A 22,639-nucleotide genomic window follows, 5' to 3' on the forward strand; every position below is an offset into this window, starting at 1 on the left:
TTGGTCACCACCAGCGTGTGACCAATCGATTAAGTTTTCAGCTGAAACCACTGTCTGGTTCTCTAGATTTGTGGTCTTAAAATTTTTAACGTTGGCTTCGATGCAACTTCACGTTAAACTCTCAAAAGCGCGCCCCTCATTCAGCTTCGGCCACTAAGCTGTTTGAATGATACTCATTTTGACCATGCATCGGTACTCTAGCGTATCAAATTATTTTTTCTACTTATAAGGTGCAAAGTCGTTTTTTGGAACTGTGAACAGGTTTCATCGCAATAGACATTTAGATTCCTTGAAACAAGAAGCTTATTTTAGAAGGTAAGATGTCTGCTACTCTACTGATTCGGAATCGTTTACCTCCTAGATATCGGAAGATAAGCACTTGAACTCGGAAAGAAACGAGATGAGTTGAAACCAGCCTCAGATGCTGATTGGGTCATTTTTCTTCTTCGACCTCCTCATTATCTAGGACAAATAGGTGGGTCTTAGTGACTTGTTACTCTTTTATACTTTTCCAACCGTAAGTATTAAGGTGATTATAGAACGAAGCCACACCTCAAATTTTCAAGAGCACAAGACTTAAGAACCAAACAGCTCTCCGCGTTGAAAATCTATCCCATTGTTCACCACCAGCAAGCAAACAATTTGATTGGTTTCCAACGCGAACTGTTGTCAGATTCTTTCGTCTTGTGCAATTGAAAATTCAAAGTTTGGCTTCCTTTTATAATCACCTTAACAAGAACGGATACAGCAAGAGTACAATATGGTAGATCTTACCTCGTAACGCACCTCGAAAAGGTGAACCGCGTTACGGGTCAGTGGGAATATAATATGATGCATGTAAATTGAGTAATTCCTTGGAACATAGGATCATTTACAAGCACTCCGAGATGTTCTGAAGACGATTCCGGGATCGTGGAAAGGACATCAATCCGATGATTGTGAACCGTATCATGCGACACATCAATCTTCAAGATCTTCTTTTTCACTGGGAGTACAATATGATGCAAATTGTGAAATTCCTTGCAACATTGGGCCATTTACAAGTACTTCCGGGATGTTCTGGAACCGATTCAGGTACCCAGGAAAAGGCATCAATCCGATGTTTACAAACCATATCATACGACACCTAATCTTCAAGATTTTTCTACAGGATAATATGATGTAAATTGAGTAAATTCTTGGAACATAGGATCATTTACAAGCACTCCGGGATGTTCGTTCTGGAGCCGGTTTCGGGACCCTGGAACAGGATGCCAATCCGATGTTTGCAAACCATATCATACGACACCTAATTTTCAAGATTTTTTTACAGGTGTATAATATGTTGTAAAGTGAGTAATTTCTTGCCACATAGGGCCATTTACAAGTACCGTAAATTCGGGTGATTGATACTGATTGATCAGTAGGGTGAAATTGATCACTATGTCACACGATTTTATTCCTTACTAATAGTACACAAATATCAATGTAACATATAGAAAATGAATGTTGTTTGTCAAATTATGTGTTGTGAAGTTTTTTGTGTTAAAGTATGTTTATTTCCATGAAAATAATCTAAAATTCTATAATCGTGTTCGGTGTTGTATTGACAGACATCTATAAATTTCTAGTTTTAAACAAAGATTTAGACATGGTGTCAACCTGAAAGTTTGGGAGGATGCTTTAAACAAAGACACATGAAAGACCTCCATGTCCCTTGCAGTTGCCCAAAATTTTATGGCTCATAAGGTAATCTAGAATTCCGTGAAAAGTGTACTGCGATCTGTCAAACTTGGGTACCTTTTGCACTACCGAGGGACCAAATGCAGTACTAGAAGTGGTACCCAATCTGAGCCCGAGTGGGATGGACCTGCTTTAAATATGCCCCTAAACAAGATTTTATCATCGAAACTCGTACCTAATTTGCTCAATATCCAAAATTATTGAATTTGTTTATTTTATTTCCCAAAAATATTGAATTTGTGTTTTCTTTGTGATTTCTTTGGAAATTACCTATATTTAGGCATTTTCTGTGATGTTTTTTTTTTTAATTTTAATATTTCTATAAATATTGCATTGTTAAAAATTTAGCAAGCATACTTGGATTCAGGGAGCCCAAATTAAGTAAGTTAAGTTATTATCAAAGCTAACAATAATCGTTTTGACAAGTGATCAATTTCACCCCGAAATGGGATCTCTTGTTTTCTATTTTAGAGATGATTTTCAGCATTAAAATCATATCTGTATGTAAATTTCGGTACATGATCCAATGATATTCACTATCGTACTTTTTTATCCTGCATTCAATTGATTGACATTATAAACTGTTGGGGACAACTGAAATGCGGATAGCCCCTGCCAACCGCCGCCGCTGGACTCGCGGGTGACTGTGTATCTGTTACCCTTTGATGTCGACACAGCGCATACATATATGAAAGTGAATGTTATGTATGTTGTCCACATTTAGTTTGTTATTGTTTGTTTTACCGCTAACAACGCGTTTTATTTCGTCGTTCGAATTAATCATTTAAATTTGTTTTCTCGCGCTCAAGTTCGCGATATGCGAGTTTGGCCACCACGTACGGGCGCGGAATCCAAAATAAACATCCCATAATGTTACATCCCATAACAGAACAGAAAAACCGTGAAAGGTGATCAATTTCACCCGAAATTACGGTACTTCCTTTTGGTGATTTTTCCGTCAACAGAAATTATGTCGTAGAAATGAATAAAAAACTGCTGAAAAAACAGCAAACTTTTTTTTTAGCAGCTTATTGTCACCTACATTTCTTTGATTTGCCATTTGCACCTGCAGCAAAAAGGTGTAGGTGATAAAAACCAGATTTTGAGATAATAATCATTAGCTTTCTTGCATCCCTCAGACCTGCAAGAAATTGACTGCGCTTTAAGCAGAAAATATTGACGTTTGCTGAACAAATTGTTTGAAAAATACATGTGTACAGTTATTGTGAGTTATATTGCTGTAATGTGCCTCTCACCAATACCAGTTTATGCTTATTGAACAATAGCTTCATAACGTTCAAATATGGAATGCTCCCTAGCGCCTAGCGTCTCATAGTGGTGCATTATCAAAGTAATCGGACAAGTAATGTTATTATCATTACAATCAACTCTCCCTTACATGATATTCTGTAACTGGATATTTCTCCTAACTCGCTGGAATGCTCAATCCCTTCAAACTAGCATACTTTGATCTCTCTGTAAGTCGATACTTCTCTAATCCGAAATTCCCTAACTCGATGCTATCTGCTTCTATTTTCCATGCAAGTTTACCTCTCTAACTCGATATTTTCATGAAAAGTTTTAAATATCGTCAAAATTTTAATAATGTTCATAAATTTGAATGTTATGATTATGCCAATAGTAAAATGAAAATTTGCAACTTATTTTAAGGTGACAAAATTTTATTTTTTAGGCTGACTGTTCAAAAAGTTTCAAGCAAGTAAATGTGTTAAAATTTGACTATTTTTTACGTTAAAATAACTATTGTCAATGTATTTCGTAAAAATAATGAGAAGAACAAAAATTGAAAAATATGGTTCTGTATTTCGATACCAACCTAACTCGATGGTCTTTTCGATATCGAGTAAGGGAGAGTTAACTGTATAAATAATTTTACAGGAAACACCAGAATTCTAACTAGTTCGCATCATGAACATATAAAGGGTGTCCACGATGAAATTGCCACACTAGGAAATTGCTCTAACTTTTTAACCGTTGGATAGAATTTAATGAAAATTTGGGTAGATTTAGTTGGTTTATGGACAAAAGGTCGAAAGACAAAAGGTCGAAAGGACAAAAGGTCGAAAACGATTTGCATGGTGGGAAATTTTTCCTTCTTCGAAAAAAGATTTTCGACCTTTTGTCCCCTCATTTTTGTTCTTCGACCTTTTGTCCTTTCGACCTTTTGTCCTTTCGACCTTTTGTCTTTCGACCTTTTGTCTTTCGACCTTTTGTCATAGATTCGATTTAGTTCATAATGCATTATTTACAGTCCTGCTTAAAGTCCTGTGATCAAAACTCGCGGAAATGGAGTCGAAAGAACAGCTCGTGTGTGATAAAATGTTGCGCATTCATCACGAGAACAAGAATCTCTCGCATCGTTCCATCGCTAAAACGTTGAGAATCGCGAATTCCACGGTGTCGCGAGTGATTAAGCGGTTCGAGGAACGATTGACCACCGATCGGAAGTCCAGAAGTGAAGGAAAAAGTATTCCGTACAACACCAACAATCACAACCGCGTAGTTGGGGCCTTCAACCGAAACCAGAACGCCTCCGTTCGGGATGTGTTAAGAACCTGCACCTAAGCCGAAGTTTTGTCCAGAAGGCCAAAACTAAGGCTGGGCTTCGAACGTTCAAGGTACAAAAGGCCCCTAATCGCGAGAAGCAGAACAAGTCCACCAAAACCCGTGCCAGGAAGTTATACCTCAACATGCTGACGAAAATTGAATGCTGCATCATGGACGACGAAACATATGTGAAGGCCGACTTCAAACATATCCCCGGCAACCTGTTTTTCACGGCCAAGGATAAGTTCAGCGTTCCGGAACATGTCCGCACTCAGAATATGTCCAAATTTGCGAAGAAATTCCTGGTTTGGCAAGCCATCTGCACGTGCGGGAAGCGGAGTACACCTTTCGTGACCCAGGACACGATGAACGGACAGCTGTACATAAAAGAGTGCCTCCAGAAGCGGCTGCTTCCTCTCCTGAAGGCCCACAACTTCCCAACAATCTTCTGGCCGGATTTGGGCTCATGTCACTACTCCAAGGACGTGCTGAAGTGGTATGCGGACAATAAGGTCAATTTCGTGCCGAAAATGTTCAACCCTCCCAACACTCCGGAGCTGAGCCCCATCGAGAAGTACTGGGCGATTATGAAGCAGCACCTTCTTAAACGACCTAAGGTAGTGAAGACAGTCGAGGAACTGAAGAAAGTATGGGTTTACATGCAAAAAACGGTTGATTCACAGGTTGTGCAGAATCTTATGGTCGGGGTTAAGGCCAAGATGCGGGCATTTGCGTATGGACTGTAAATAAAATACGAATAAAATGGTAAAATGAAGTTTGATAGTTATTTTTCAATCCCTGAAAATTTGTTGGCAATCGGATGAAAACTCGAATTTTGCGAATCAATTTTGTGTGTGGCAATTTAATCGTGGACACCCTTTAAGTTTGATACATTTGAAAAATTTTAGCGCCTGTTAGAGAAAAAATTTGGAACTTATCGGGCAAGCAGCGCAAAGATAAGATATTGCACTGCATTTGGAGATTTGACGGAAGTTTTTTTTATTGAATGGATTCAAATACAATAACGCCACCATTAAAGCAACCGATTCAAAAATAGACAGAAAACAAAGGGCAAACGACAATTCTACCCCATCACCCCGAATGCCATTTCCCCGAATGCCTTCACCCCGAATTCCATTACCCCGAATGTACCATTACCCCGAATTCCATCACACTGAATGCTATTGCCCCGAATTTACAATTATCTTGACATGATGATATTGATGACATTTCCCCATGATATTGGGATTCGGGGTAATGTCATTCGGGGTGATGGGTTGTTCAGGGATTTGGAATTCGGGGTAATGGGGTAGAATCCTCTGAAGGCTTACAGTCACCCTACAGTTATGGATCAACTATCAAAATCATGGTCATGATGTACATTATTAATTACAACTCTGAGACTGCATAATAGTATTACTTTCATAAATAAAAATAGAAATAAAAAGGATAATAAAACATTACCTATTTAGGTCTACCAGCTTCGGGCTCCATCTACGGGACGATGGCCGACCTTATATTCGCAGTTTATTTTTTTACACCGAATAAAAATTCAAATCACGATAGCTTCTTCTGTTTTTCAATATTTATGCAAGCTCTTCTTTTTTAGAATCCGTGTCGATTTTTAGCATTGGTCACCTGGATTTGAAGATATTTCGAAGTTAATTGAGGAACCGACACTCCTCATTTGACATTATTTCGGCCATATTATAAAATATGATCAATACAATGTCATGTATTGAGGAGCTTCTCTAAAAATCATACTAACCGGTTATCTGCAAGAAGTTTGAAAATTACAGAATGATGTTTACTGAAATTTTCAAAACCTTCATACGGACTGTGTGGTGGTTACACCAATTTGTTTAACATTTGCACAAAATACTACCATTAACTCAAGAGCGGTCGCGCATTCAACCATCGCCCGCGTCACCTCGCTTGAGCTGTGTATGAAAAGCGAGCTTCTTTCAAGGTGCGTGTACTCAGTACACGCATGCGACCGATCTAGGGTTAAGGTATTGTTTTGAAAAAAAAAAAAACAAATATCAAAACATAAGAAAAATTATGTGGCCTGAGATATTTACGTAGATTAGACTAGTTGTCGGTACTCCAAGGTATTTTGAAACATATCCGGAACCAGATGATCAAAAAAAAACTATTGTATGAGATGTTTCATGTTTATTTCAATATTGCTCCATATATGTAAGGTGACTGTACCAAACCATCCCAAAGCCCCATATAGCAAAAAAAACACAGTGCAGCAATCCCCCCTTTCCTAGGAAAGTGCTCCAGAAAAGTTGCAAACTCACTCACCTTTACTATCGATAATTTCTGTACATTCTCTTTGTCTTTCCATGGCAGCTTTCTTCTGTAAGTCACCGTGGTAGGCAACGTTGGAGATGTTTTTCGTGTTTTGCTTGATTCGCAGCGTTTCGGGATCGTCAGCGACCTTGTTTTAATAGCCGTCGTTGATTGGTTGGTTGGAGAGAAACGAGAGCAGCACATCCGTGGCGGGCACGATTTTCCATTGCAGATCAGCCAGGTCGGGGATTTGCGAGGTTAAAGTTGTCCAGGGTCCGGAGGAGGTTTCAAGTTCCCCCACGATTGGTTTGTTTGTTTGTTTGTTCGACGGACGCGGCCAGCATACGAAGATGATCATGATGGTTGGGTGATGATCGACATTTGGCAAGCGAAGCCCCGAAGTTGGTACATGCATAAAAATGAGAAGAAAGCAAAAGAAACAAAACAGAGAAATTGAAACTTGGATTAAAGAGTTCCGTGATGTATTAATTTAATTGAAGCCTTGCGTCGAATAAAGTGTTGACCGCATAAAATTAATATTAATTGAGTGAGGAAAGTGAAATTGTTTGTATGGGACAAACAAACTTTTATCTTAAACTAGTGGTCCCGGCAAACTTCGTCTTGCCATCAAGTAGGCTGTTGGAAAACGTCAAGAAATCCCCTATACAAAATGATACCATAGTCTTCTCCCGTTTTCCCCATTATTCCGGAGACTTTTCTGAACTTTTTCCTCGCACGAACACGTCGCATCCCTTGTGGAGGGCAACAGTGAAAAACTTGCGTCAATCCGTTGACTCGTTCTCGAGCCATTTCGTGACATACAAACACCACTCCATTTTTATTTATATAGAAATGCTTTTCACATTAAGGCATACTATATTGTGCCTAGATTAGAGGGACTTGTTTCTCGGACCTTAAAAAATCTCGGGATTTGGATTTTTTGTTTTGGAAATCCCGGTAATTTCGAGGATTCCTGGATTAAACTTAATAAGTTGGAAACGTTACTAAAGCGTAAAGTTTTGATCCATGAATAATAAGATAATGTTTTCAAAAATTCGCTTGAAATTGTCATTTTTATTGTTAAAATTTTTAACCTTTCAGCCGTCGCGCGGTTTGCCACCGTCAGAACCAGCATGCTGTCGCTATGTACGATAAGCGAGCTTTTTTCACCACTGTTGTACAAAATACAACAGCGCGACGACTGAAGTGTTAAAAACAACAACGGATGATTTTCTTTTTGAAGGAGGCGTCGTTTAGGACTGGTAGCTTGTTAGTCTTAGAAAATCGCTAAATATGTTGATCACTGATTAATCATTTGCAATAAAAAGTCGCTGAAGGAACTTGTTTCTTAAAAAAGATCAATCCTTAAGTAACTTTATTGAATAGCCAAAAGGGGTCTCTGACCATCAAACTCAATCAAAAAGTAAACAAGAATCTGCTATGAAATCCTATACAAAAGAAATTGCAAAGAAATTGTTTATATATTTCAGAATATTTAGGAGTTATGTAAAATATACATCTAACAAGATTTCCACCGAAAACTCTCCTATGAATACTTTTCTATTTTTTTATGCACAAATTACGTCACGCTCTAAGGGGGAGGGCACTGCGTGACAGGCCTTATAAAATGTTTGAAGCTCTTATACAAAAAGCCAAAATTTATGTACCATCCCTCATCATTAAAAATTTCCTTTTGAGAACTTCTCCGTGAATTCACTCCGAAATTCCTATAACCATTTTTAATAATCCATTCTGCACCTTTATGTCAAATGAACAATCTTTGATAAATTGTAGATCCCAACTTTAGGAGAACTTCAGCGGTAATATATTGGACCACAATTATACCAAAAATGAACCTCTCAAAATAAAATAGACCAAACCATACGTGCATGCATCACTTGTTGTATTTCTTTTTCGATCTATTTCAAATGGGATCAACAAAAAGAAAACAAAAAGTGGATTGGACCAGCAGAATTCTAAAGTTTATTGCCAGAAGCTAGATTTTTTCACCTGATATTTATTGATAGGTGGAAGAGCTGCTGCTGCTTGTTTGTGTTTCTTTTGAAAACTTGAAAAAGAGTGACATTTTGAGACATTTTTCGAGCTAGAAGTTGAATTCAAGCTTTGAAGTTGAAACCTGGAGGAAGTTTCGAGAAATTGCTAGATGAAAATGCCCGGAGGAGAGGAAATTCAGAATTGTTTTTAGATGAACTGTGAAAATACTGGCGGAACTCCTGAAGAACTACACAAGGAACTTTGGAAGAATTCTCGGAGAGGTATTCCAGGTGGAGCTTCAAAAGAATTCCAGGAGGAATTCCGAAGAAATCCCATAAAGAACTCCGAAAAAATTCCAAAAGGAACTCTGAAAAAAAAAATCTCGGAGGACCTCCAAAGATATTCTGGCAGCGACTCCAAAGGAATTGCTGAAGGAACTGCGGAATAATTTTAAGAGAAACTCCGCAGAAATTTCTGAAGGAACTATGGAGAAAAACCCAGAGGAACATTGGAGAAAATCCTGGAGGATCCCCAAAGGAATGCAGGGTGGCCACCAAATTTCGATTTTGCAATTCCCGCTTTTTTCCCGGTTTTCCCGGTATATTTTACATAATTTTCCCGGTTTTTGATCCATTCGATCCAATGACCTTAATTGACTTTTTCTATACCAAAAATCGTTACTATGAATAGCACGCCAACAATTTAAATTTGCTATTTGAATCATATTTACCAACAATATGCCCTTAGCTAAACTTCGAATTTTCATGTTCAAGTTTTATGATCTAAAGAAGCTGAATACCGTTCGCGTTGAACATTTGTTGAATTGGTTGCATTCTGGTGATGATAAAACGATCAAATTTTCAGCTCAGAGCTCTGCTTGGTTCTTTAGACTCTTGCTCTTGCTCGTGCTCTTGAAAATTTCGAGGTTTGTCTTTGGTTCATAATCAATACGTTTGTGGCCAAATATGAGCTCAGTAGCTTAGAAAAACCACTGCCGAAGTGAATCTAAATTGCTAAGAATAGGATCTGGCTCCCTAACTTCTTTCTATAACTCTTTTTGCAGGTTGGTTTATAGATTACAGCTTAAAGATGTTCGTTCAAAACGATTTTCCCGGTGATCATATGAAATTCCCGTTTTTTCCCGACTTTTTCCCGGTGGATTCAAATTCCCGTCTTTTACCCACTTTTCCCGTTTTTCCCGGTTCGGTGGCCACCCTGGGAATGCCTGGAGGAGCTACGAGGAATTTCTGGAGGAACTCTGAAAGAATCCTTGACAAATCCATGGAAGAAATCCTACCTATGACAGTCAAAGTTCCTGGTACGGCTTTGAAGGAATTCCCGGTAGAATTTTCGGAGAAACTCTGAAGATATTTTCGGAGGAACTCCGGAGGAAATCCCCGGAAGAATTCTTGGACGAAACCCCCGGAAAAACTTATAGATGAAATCTCCGGAAAAAATCCTAATGTAAATCCCCAACGAAATTCTTTGATGAAATTTGGATAAATTCTTTGAAAAGTCCCCGAAATTTTTATTGGAGAAAATCGCCGGAGGAATTTCCTACTGAAATCCCGGAGGAATTCCTAGAGAAAATCTATGGAAGAATTTTTGATGGTAATCCCTAGAGAAATTCCTTGATGAAATCCCCGAAGGAATTTCTGGAGGAAACCCCAGAAAAAATTCCTATAGGAAATCGCCGGAGAACTTTTCCTGAAGGGAATTCCTGGAGCATATCCTCGGTGGATTCCTGGAGAGAATCTCTGGAGGAAATCCACAAAGGAATTCCTGGTGGAAATCCCTGAAAAAATTTCTGGACGAAATCCCTGGAAAATCTATGGACGAAATACAAAGAGAAATTTTCTGAAGAAAATACCTGAAGGGATTCTTGGAGGAAAACTCTTTTGAAATTCTTGCAGCAAATCTCCGGAGGAATTATTGAAAGAAATCTCCAGAAGAATTCCTAGTGAAAATACATGAAGGAATTCCTGGTGGCTTCAGTACAATTTCAGAAAGAGATCCTGATGATTTCTGTAGGAGGAGTTCGTTGTGGAGTGTTCCCGTAAAAATTTGTGGTGGAATCCTTGGGTCGCGACGTTCTCAAACGACCGGTTACGGAACATGAGTCCGTTGCTCGATAAATACTTGTTTGTAATTATGAATCGTGGTTTACGGCTAACCACCCATTGGAAGCCCACACAATAGAAACCTCAGTTAGTACAGTTGCTGGCTAGTGTTGTGTGCTATTTCATTACCTAAAAAATAATGCGCTCTCGGGCTAGGCATTGGATATATATAGAAAGCGTTGTGTTTGGATGGGCATCTAATTCTTCCGAAAGAGGTGCACTTTGCGAAAAAGGACCACGTAATTTATGAGCTGAAATCGAATTCAGGTTAACTTCTGCGTTCATGAGTCCTCTCATGACGTAGTGGTAACGCGCCCTAACTAGAGATCAGGGAGTCGCGAGTTCGATTCTCACTGAGAAGACGTTTAACTTTTTCGCAAATCTTCACATCATTTTGTCCATCTAATCCAATTGCAAATTATATGTAATGTTTAGCTTTTCGGTAGTTGACACATATATTGTTTAATCTTTACAGTACTAAGTTACGACATCGAATTTTCAAAATTCTGTACCATCGTAATCGTTTGATCGATTTAGAATCGAGAACAATTATAAATCAGAAAAAGAAAGCATATGATAATATTTTTATTCAATTCTGAACGGCGATCACAAAATTTAAAATGTTCAATGTATGAACATTTTAAATTTGGTGATCGCCGCTCAGAATTGAATATAAATATTATCATATGCTTTTTTTGTGTTGGGCTTTCAACCCAACTGGAATAGAGGCTTCTTCTCAACTTGATGCTTTACAAGCTATTTCATATTAATGACCCTAGAGATTTCTTTGCTAATTCGCCATTTGTCGAATGTGTATGAAATTTTGTCCAAACTCGAACAGTTAATACAATCTGCCAAGCAGATAATTTTTACAACACATTTATAAAATTATTAATAAGATTTCTTGTATATCCACAACATTTTTGCTTCAAAATACCTTAATTACCCCAACAAATTTGGTCCAAAGTTCAAAACCATTATCGAATTCAAAATTTTCAAAGCGTAAAAATAAAATATATAAGTCATTTAAGATTTGTCCTGAAAATTTCATCGAAATCGATCAAACGAATTCAAAGTTACAGAATGTTGAAACTTGGATGTCAACACCCAGTACTGTAAAGGTTAAAAACAGCAGCGTTTGAACAAAATATTGTTCTTGTTTTCACTTTCCCCAAATGAGTAGGATCCAGAGACGGTGGTTGTTTCAGAGTCAAAAATCTGAACTGTTGAACAATTATGTGTTAAACCAGATTTGGGACAGCTCAAATCTTAGTCCAAATCCGACTAAAAATGGACCAGGTAGTTAGCCTGTTCTAAAGAATAGACTAGAAAACTGGTATAAAATAAAATTGGAACATCATTTGCAACCTCCAATTTTTAACATGGTCCAAAAGTGTTGATTTTGGCCATCGGTAAAATTGCCCTTAATCACTTTCAGCTGGTACAAGTTTTTAACCTGTACCCACCCAGCAAATGGAAAAATAAGTTTATAATGCTGTCATTTCGACATTCTTTGGCGGTTTACCTTCGTGTAAGCTCCAATGGGATCATATGGGAATCTGTAGCGAACCAAATACCCGTAGCGGTAAACATAGCTGCATGCAGCTAGACCAAGCTAAGGGTCGTAAGTTTTAATCTCACCGGTCGTTATACCTTTTTACCTTATTTGAAACGATCTTATACAATTTCTGCATTAGAATTATGCAAAATTGTTATCAAGCCTTACAGTCTCCGGTTGGGTTAAGTTATCGGCTTTAGGTCATTTCGTCGAATGACATTTGGTCGAATGACGTTTGGTCGAATGACATTTGGTCGAAAGTACCTTTGGTCGAAAGGACATTTGGTCGAATGGACATTTGGTTGATTTGGTTTGGAACAATTATTTTGGTTGAATGACATTTAGTTGAACCGAAATTTGATCGTAAGCTTATTTTCAAATCATTGTCAAATCAAATAAACATTGAAAGATCATTTGTTAAAATTAATTATTGTTTTCTAAGTTTTGCAAAGTTGTTAAGATATCGTATTCAAAAATTAATAAAAATACGGGACATTTTATGTTATCTTATATTTGAATTCATACATCTTTTTATTTATAATTTGAAGTAATGCCAAAACCGAGGATTTCGATGATTATTTAAAGGAACTTTTTAGAAGTGGGTTTTTTGTGCATTGACTGAAATATTTAGCTCTAGTGAATTTATTATTTTTTTAAAATATCATCATTCTTTAAAAAACTGCTCAACAATTTATTTTATTACTCAACGATGTGAACATAATGTTTTTATTATTAATTATTCTTTTGAAATGACATCGTTCTTCGTAATGAAATTCTGATCTTCATCTGATGGAAGCATTCGGAGAGAGTACTCGGGACTTTCTTTGAAATTCGGGGTCTTTCAGTTTACGGACATGGGTAAGATTTTTGAATGCGGAAATCAGAATGAAACAGGAAAAAAAATGTTTCAAGGAAAACCTTTATGGCGAAGTGAATGTTAGGTTTGGTATCTCTACTTATGGTCAATTGGCTTATTGTAACTTCCAGCTTAACAACATTTCTCAAGCAAATATATGGCTTTTCTGACAGTGTTGATGACCTCGGGTGAACATCAGAGTTTGCGGTAAAAGCTTTTAATTGTTAAAAAATAAAATTATGCTTATTCTATGTATCGGGAAAGGAAGTTGACTGAGGCGACAAAAGTTGACTTGCTTCTTTTTAAGATCAGCTTATCTCGAATCACAGGACATGCCAGAACGAAAAAGCAGCATGAAACGTCAAAAAACGCAAGAGGTTGATCAATATGTTGGCAGAGCGTCCATCAAATTGAATAACAAAATTTTGCTTACCGCACATAGATTGTTGTAAAATGACTGATACTTTTTCAATTCTTCAATCACTCTTGTATTAGCGACGATATGCCACTCTCGACGATAGTCATCGTAATAGGCTGTTTTTCATCACGTCAATCTGTCATGAAACGCTCTACTTTCCTGCACTGAAGTATGCAGTGCGGGAATAGTCATAACGCAACTGAAACCAGTGCTGTAATGATTCATTACGCAACGCTTTCTCATTACGATGAATCATAACACAACAATTTTTCAGAAATTGTAAAATAATGGTGAATACATTGCAATATAATTTCTGATATTCTCAAGTGTCTTCTACGATATTGCAAAAAATGTTGTACGTAACTCGTTGCAGAACTCGATTTTTACAGCATTCATCGTAATTATCCTACTCGGCAAGCCTCGTAGGATAAATGTACGACTGGTGCTGTAAAAATCATCATTCTGAAACTTGTTCCGTAAACTACTAGTTTCATACTATTGCTGTGTGCGTTTGAAATGCAAATATCGAATGCGGGAACACCAAACGCGGTAAGATATTTTACAAGAAATGCGATGTCAAAGATAGATTTTTCTTGCTAGGGCGGCGGTGATTTATATAATCGTTGCTAGGTGTCCTTTGATTGTTTTGTGTTACCGCGTTTGGAGGACGTTTAGCCAAGATTTGCATCTCAAATGGTCGGTGTTCAGACAGACCGGACTAGATGATATTTTGGAGTTCAAAAGATACGTTAAGAACGCCATCAATTTTGATTTTTCCGATGCTGTTTTGATACAGATGTGTCATCAAATAGATAAGTTACATTATTACAGCAAATGATGCAAATATTTCTACATTTCGAATGCCTGTGGTACGTTTTGCTGAAACCATGAAAAAGCACTTGGTTCAGTCTGTCTGAACACCGACCAAGTGCAAACTGCAATATTTAGAATTCGACCACTATCCTCTCCATGAAATGTCGGTTCGCCCAAATATCATATGCCTTGTGTTGCAACTGAACCTTTTCGACCAAATGTCCATTCGACGAAATGTCCGTTCGATCAAATGTATTTTCGACCAAACGTCATTCGATAAAATGTCATTCGACCTAATGTCATAGATTCAAGTAATCATTTATTATCACAGAAGGATGATGGAGTAGGAATACGTCATTGTAAAGCTTACTACATTTCCAATTTCGCATAATAATGGATCCTACAGGCTATAAGGATCTATTTTCTAGGCATAAAAATATATGCTAATGTTTGTATAGACTAATCAGTGGATACGAGTAACTGACACTGAAGAAGACTGCAAGTGGTAGTCGAAATACGCGTATCTGTCAAAGATAAGCATTTAGGAGCGGAATTAAAAGGTACACGGTACTCCATCTACTTTTAAGTTTCTCTATTGAGATTCTGCTCAGAGGATTCGAACATTAATAAGAGCTAATGTTTGTCGTTTTGAAGTCACTAATTTGATCATTGTAGCCATTAAAGTCACTATTATTTTGCTCTCTGACATTCATCTCGAAAAGTTTGCCGGACTGAGAGCGATCTACAATCCTTCGACTAATAATCTTATTAACTTTTTGGGGTTTTGACGGTTTCACAGGCCAATTTTTGGTTTCAGTTCTGTTTCAGAACCATGGTTAAACTTGAACTGTTGCACGGGACTACGCTTAAATGCTTCCCCCGCTATTGGATGTGGTCAATTTAACTCTCTACTACTGAAGAATACTTATGTCTAAGGTCTAGAGTATGCTTCCAAATCGCTTTCTTTGGGCAACGCACAGGAAGAATGTAGTTATTACAAGTTGTCTAAAATTGGAAGGAATTCCCCGTTATCTCGGGATTCAAAGACGTCATATCCCTAGAAATTGCGTAATTTTTGTCTAGTTTAGAACTGATTGACATTTTTGATCTTAAGAAAACAGAACTACTACAATGATAAGGATAACAACCCACCCTACTTCCAAAACAGAATTTCACGGAAAGAACACATGTTTTAGTATACTTCATAAATACATAGTTTGTAATCCTAATACTTTTCCATCTAAAAGTTCATCTTTCATATTATCGATTTAGTTTGCATCCAGAACGGTTCAACTGGGTCATCTCAAGCTTCCGTTACGTACATCAGAGCTCTCTAGGGCACCAGGCATCACTTTACTGAACTGCATTGAAATATGAAATATATTTTCACTGAAACTAAAAGGGCACACGGCACACAATGCGAAACCCGAACACAATGCAAGGCTCTTTCCGTGTTTCGCTTACTTACGGGGGATGATCACGTTTGAAAAAGCTTTCCGTTTAAAAACGGGTCGGTTGCCGCGGGGTCTGAGCTGGAAGAGAAAATTTCGTGCCAAATGGCACTTTTCGCTTTGGCGGCATTTGACTTTGTTTTATGTTTGTTCTCTTTGTGTAATTGTACTATAGACGGTGATATGGGTACTCCCTCTTGGGACGATGATGATCCCATTCAAGTTTAACTTAACTTACTCTTTGTTCGTTGCTTGACTACAAAATTCTTTGTTCGTCAAGTGAATCTCTTCATAGTCAATGCACTATCACTTAATTTTTTTTTAAATGTATTGTTATGAACATTTTACACATTTGTAGCTTTCCCGTTTTCCAAATTTATGTTCTTTTTACATTTTCATCCTCTAAGGCCTGAAAACCACCCAAGGGGCAAAATCACACACTTTGAGAACCAATGAAAAGTTGATCGGAGAAGAAATATAGATATGGGCATCGGGTAAAGGAAAACAAGGAAAAATAAACATAACAGTTTGTCAAAGTTGAGTATTTTGGTTGAAAATCTGGTTTCACTATTTTACTATTTTTGTAACTTTCCCCTCTGACTATATCCACCACTTACCTGTGTGACTTTTCCTTTCAGTTTCTCGAAATCTGCGTGATATTTGACATTGGACTGAATCTTAGTGTTTTCCGCTATCCGTTTCAGTTCCGGCGTTTCGGCGATAGTGGTGGCTTTGGCTTTTGGGATGTGTCTGCAAACATAAGAAACCAGAAAAAATGTTAGCTTACAGATAATATGTACCATTTATTTTTAAATGATTAATTAATTCACGTCAGATAATTTCCACCCGCCATGCTCATAAGCCTATGCTTATGAGCACAGGTTATGGATATGTCATAAATTCTCGTAATCATAATCGATTCCACGATAGGACCATTATGCATATTATCTCTTGATGACGATGACGACGACGACAACATTAAAGCTGGTTACACCTCCGTCGTTGAGTTTTAAAACATTGTAATTATATGCGCATTGTTGACATTCCAGCGGCCACCTTCGTGTGTCTCGGTCGATCGTGATCGTTCGTAAAAGTTGACGCGACACTCGGCGCTCAGCGAGCATTACTTCGCGATACCGACGATGACAGAACAAGTTTTTTTTTTGCCACTGCCATATAGACTTTTCAACGTCGCGCCGGCTAAGGACTGTCGATCCTTACATCATCTTTTTCATCATTTTTATATAGGTAATATAGAAAGTGTAGCAACGATTGAAAATGTGTAGCCGATTTATTTTTTTAATTACAAGAAAAATAGCAAAAAAATCATAATTTCTAGAATCCTCATTTGTATTTTTTAATTCATCTAAAATATATTGTGAATAAAATATATTTCGGAATCTTATTTGGATTTTGGGCAGGAAGTATAGCCTGAAATTATCGTAAATTTCGTCAAAAGCCACTTGATCATTACTTACGAGAACTTTGATTTTTTCTTTTTTCGTTTTTCATGTGAGACTTCTTTAGGAAACTATGCAATTCCTTTGAAGTTTTCTAATAACTTCATCATACTTATGTAGGATTATAAATATTTTTGTAAATATCACCAGAAACTTCACTTACACAACTTTGTGTATAATAAAATAAACAAGAGCGTAAATTGTCTAATTCTTAAGTTTCTGTCTACCAGCAATGCGCGACTCAAATAGTGAACCTTGGATCATTCTACAGTTTTAAGTACTTTTCCAGGAACCGACAGGGAAAGAACAAAAAATTATGATTCACAACTACAAGCACGATACAATGCATAAGAATTGCAGGGTGGCCATGTAAGACTAGTTCTGCAATTCCTGTGTTTCCCGAATTATTGAACCTTGGGGCGAGTAATGACTGCAATGCAATGTCAAATTTTGGATAGTAATCTCATTTTAAGTAAAATTATTGCTACAAAATTAATTTAATCTGCATCGCTACAATTTAAAATTCATCTATTGTTTAAGCAACCAAATATTTTGAACATATCCCAGACAACCAAAATGTACGTACATATAACGAAATCACCTGGAGGCTTTGTATGTGCAAAATTTCACTTATAAGATGTCGCGAAAAGGCCTTCTACGTACAAAAGTGGAGGCGATATGCGTGCTTATATTATGCGATGAATAATAACATATATTGCGAGTGTACAGTCAAACCTCCATGAGTTGATATTGAAGGGACCATCGACTCATGGAAATATCGAGTTATGGAACTCATTTTACTAGGAAAGCTGTTTGAAAGGACCATCGTAGTAACCATGAAATTCAGTTTTTAGTATGGTTCCAAGATTTGTTTTACCAAATTAGGATGATAGTGTTGTCTAATAACACAGAACACCTAGATATAAGAAATAATGAATGTAATGTTTGGAATGATACTAATAAAGAAATTTAAAAAAAAAGTATGGTTCCATGAGTCGATATCGAGAATAGAACATCGACTCATGGAGGTTTAACTGTATAAATATTCTACCGAACTAACCTATGATCTTATGCGATTTAACTTATGATAATAAATGTTGATTTGACAGCTGCTACGGAATGATTCGACTTACTTTGTACGAGTGTACGAGATGAAGCAAAATGTACAAATGAACTCAGAAAAAAAGTGTTTTATGCGAGGAAACGCATCAATCTGACGAGTTTATCCACGGTGTTTTGCGAGTTTGATGTAATTAGTGTGAATAAACGAGTTATAACGTGAACTTTCATGCGATTTCTGGTTGTCTGGGATGTCAAATCACAGAAAAACTGGTTTTAAAACTGTTCAAATGAGATAAAAATGAAAAAAGGTCAATTTTATGCACACTCATCAATTCACACTTTCAATTATTTTGGAACAATTAGTTATAATCAAAACATCAAGTCTCTTATTACTAAAGCTAAGAGTAAGTAAGGTAAGGTGTGGATTGGTTAAAAGAACATCGAAATATCTTTAAAACTAGATCACCAATGATTATTAACGACATGGATTCTTGAGCTAGAAGAGTTTTTTGAGATCTTGTGAAAAAATGATGCAAACATATCGAGAAACAAAAAAGTTGTCGCGATTTGAATATTTTTTTAGCGGTAAAAAATGAAGCTGCCGGTAAAGGAGTTAAATTATGTTTAGGGGGGGCAAACTTTTTATATAAAGATTTTAAAAATTATGTATGGACTACACTGTTCGACAAAATATTTTTTTTGGATGAATCAGGGACGCGTCTATATGGGTCTAGAAGTGCAAGAAAAGTGTAGAAAGAGGCCGTTTTCAAATGATTTGCAGCACCCATGGATTAAATTTCGCATTTTTAATCATAAAAATAGTAATAAGCAAAATATCAATATCTTTTTAAATTCAATTTTTCAACCATTGAATTTGTCAAATCAACATTTTTAGCACTAGATGACTTCAGGGAAGCGTGCACTATTCCAGAAGAATATTAGCATCTATTTAATATATGAGTTTAGAATGTTAACGATCATTAAAAAAGCATGTGAGGATGTGCACCATATAAATACTACTTTTTTCTATTGACGCTTGATTAGGATTTGATTCTTTGCTCCATTAGATAAAGCAATTAGCAATACTATCCAGTAACATTTTTGAATGACAAGGATACCACTACGGAAAATTCAGGTGTCTGTTATGTTTATATGGGCTGGTTGGTCTAATTCTTGTGGAATATTACGAGTGATCCTTAACACATGGAAGAATCATTTATTTTTTGCAGGAAGGCAGGATATTTTTTGTTGCGAATTTTCCAAACAATCCTGTAGAGAAAGCAAAGGTGGAAAAACTGTTGGCGAATTCTCTAAAGAGTGGAATAAATCGTGAAGACATTTTTGGTGAGACTCCTAGAAATTGGTGTACTATTTTTTGGAGAAATCATCAGTAATTACTGATCCTTAACAAATTATCCATTAACAACTGTAGGATACTTTAAACTTACAAATGGAATTTATATGTAATAAGTACGTAGAGGACCTTACAGGAGAAACGCATTTCTAATGCACTCTTTGGTGGACTTCTTCAAAAGATTTTTTAAGCAATTTGATGGAGATTCTCGAGAAATTTTCTGATGGGATCAGAAAGCCTTGGGATTTTTCTTGTAAATACCAGGACGAACTCAGTGAAAACTGGTAAAGGAGTTCATGGACAAAGCACTGAAAACTACGAAAATAATTCATGAAAAAAACCCCGTAGGAATACTCTAAGGAATCTCTTCAAAGCACATGGTTTAATACCTGAAAATTTCATGAAAAAATCTTTGTGAGTTTTTTTTTCTTGAAGAATTTTTGAATAAATTACAAAAACAATTATCTTTTTCTGTAGTGAAAATCTATTGAAATTGACTTTACGTATATCACTGATGTGCCGCGAAATGAGAAAAAATAGCAAATAAATAAAATCAATACAAATTTGTTAAAACTTTGAAATTAGTAAAAATCGTGATTACTTATGTAAAACAAGTATTTGTTAGGTCTCCCTAGGCCCCTGTTCAGAAAGCAAAAAAATTCAAATTCATCTTACAAGTAAGAAGCAAGCCTGTTACCACTAAATCAGTTTTCATAAATGAATAATATTGTGCACAAACTAAACCAAAAAGAGCTTATGTCTGCATGAGCGCCTAGTAACGCCAGTTGCTAAAATCTCCGCAAAATATGTGTTTACGTTCACCGTTCTAAATGTATGCGGCATTGCAGCTCAGAGTCTGGCTTAAAACAAGCTTTGCATACAATCCTCTTCCAGGGTTCTATAGGTAGGTACTACTAGAAAATGATACCTGCTCCTGTGCAACGATTTTCCCACATCACTTCCTTTTGACGCTTACCTTACTGCTGCTCTTGAACCTCTTATTCGTGTGTCATTGCATCTTGCATAATTTTCTATGGTTTTTGAAAAAAAGAGGCGCCATCCAATAGGGGGAGGTAAGTGGAAAACCTGTACGCTCAATTTAACATGCACTAAAAGATAGGAACGGAAAAAGTGCATAGGCCACATGAAAAGGGAGACGGGCGTATATTAGCCATGGAGAAAAGAGGACGTTGGAAACTGAAGCATAAACGTGCCGCTTTCATAGTAGATGAGATGAGTTTTGATTGTTGAGAGTAGACAAGCATCATATGGGTAGGACTTAAGTGATTGACATGTATGATGTTTGAAATGGTTTTGCTCTTAGATGATTCAGGACAAGTGCGTTGGTTCTGGGCTATATCTATAGCTGTAGGCTGCGATGATTTTCAAGTGATTTATTATTGCGTATGTCAATTTTTCATGATTGAAAGCAAAAGAAAGTGTAGACCCTGTTTATAATTTGAAATGTACTTAATTAATAATGCTTGACAACTTGACACTGGACAACTAAAACCAAGTGAGATGATTTGAGAGAACTGGATCTTTCTCAGATCTTATCTCATTGTTTTCTGAGGTACAACTGTTGTTATTGTTGTTTTCATAATTTTCATCATGAAAATGAGGTCCTGTCAAATTTGTATTCATAGATTTATGTGATTTATATGCTTCGAAAATTTAGGCAAATATTCTTCAAATGAATAGTATAAAAGATGTTATTATAAAAAATAAACTAAGAATGACCCTAAACCACAATATTTTAATGATTCCTTCAAAAGAATCCCATTTTTTAAATTACAAAACAGTTCAGTCAAAGCGCAAAAAAAAAAGTTCACCATCAATACAAAACCGTCCTTAGTAAATCCATCCTTAGCGAATTGTACTGCTCTATAATCGCCTTCCTTTTCAAGTGCCACAACTCTGAAATTTAGCGCCCACCACTACTCTTTCTCTTTCTCGAGTAGTGTCGGGTGGTTGCACTTTATTGAAAAGGCCATATCGCGAGAAAAGAAATGAATATTTACACGCCGGTTTAAGAAGCTATTGAAACACGAGTTGGGCGGCGGTCTATTTTTAGCATTGAATAAAACAGCGCCCGCCAGAAAGTCAGACTCCGGTGAAACTGGAGAACACAAAGCAGAACTCGCATTTAGCCAGCAATCTCATTTATCAACCATCCGCGCGGTAGAGGGGTAATTTTGGACTTTTAAATAAGGTACCTAGGGTTCACAGTCTAGTGCCAGAACTAGATGGCAATCAATGGCATTTCGAGTCACGTTTGGTATGCTGATAATAGAGATTTGCAGTAGGAGCTTAACCATAATATCTTGCAAGTGATTGCATCTCTCGTCGGCGACGATGGGGCGGTAAGTGTTCAAAGTAACGATATGAATAATTCCACGCAACTCGCAGCAAATTGCACATGAAAGGCTCCCCAGTCGGCCTTTCACTGCGCAGTTGGTTTTAATCAACAGCTATTTAACCTAGATGAGCTTGAAAAAGTGATTTGTTGTTATGGAGGTGTTCATTTTTTCTAATAAGTCTAATAATATGTAATCTGAATTAAGTTTAGTAAAAGCTAGCCACCAGTTCTTAATGACTTTTACACACATTTTTAATTCAGTTACTGTTACATACATTGGACAATGAAAAATTACATTACTAAGTATTCTGATGCAAGTAGGTAACATTTAACAAGTCCAACAGTATGATTCATAATCTAAAAATTGAACAGCCTGCTCAGATATAGTTTCAGAATTACTCAGATCTCAATCAAGCTCTAATAGTGTATAAAAACATAGCGCATGCACTGGAATAACGTGGTAGGAATGTTGCAATGAGCAGATTAGTCTCAATCAGAAACTGTACACAATTATCGCAGGAAAAAAAAATCACCGCAAATCAATTATACTAGCCCCTAATTACCTTTAACCAGTTATGATTGATCATTGTCAACAGATTACAATA

The 22,639-nt window shown here is 36.8% G+C and overlaps 1 protein-coding gene across 8 annotated transcripts in view; it reads right to left on the reverse strand.

The window, feature by feature from the left end:
- Window positions 1-22,639, reverse strand: part of LOC110676235 (LIM and SH3 domain protein Lasp) — a 189,252-nt gene that overhangs the window by 34,700 nt on the left and 131,913 nt on the right. For all 8 annotated transcript variants that reach the window (XM_021843307.1, XM_021843303.1, XM_021843306.1 and 5 more), the window contains 2 exons: window positions 16,417-16,549; window positions 6,601-6,736 (listed from right to left, as the gene is read on the reverse strand). In XM_021843307.1, coding sequence (XP_021698999.1) covers window positions 6,601-6,736; window positions 16,417-16,549 — 269 coding nt within the window. The remainder of the gene's footprint in view (window positions 1-6,600; window positions 6,737-16,416; window positions 16,550-22,639) is intronic.

This window comes from Aedes aegypti, chromosome 2, assembly GCF_002204515.2.
Source record: "Aedes aegypti strain LVP_AGWG chromosome 2, AaegL5.0 Primary Assembly, whole genome shotgun sequence".
NCBI classification, from domain to species: domain Eukaryota; kingdom Metazoa; phylum Arthropoda; class Insecta; order Diptera; family Culicidae; genus Aedes; species Aedes aegypti.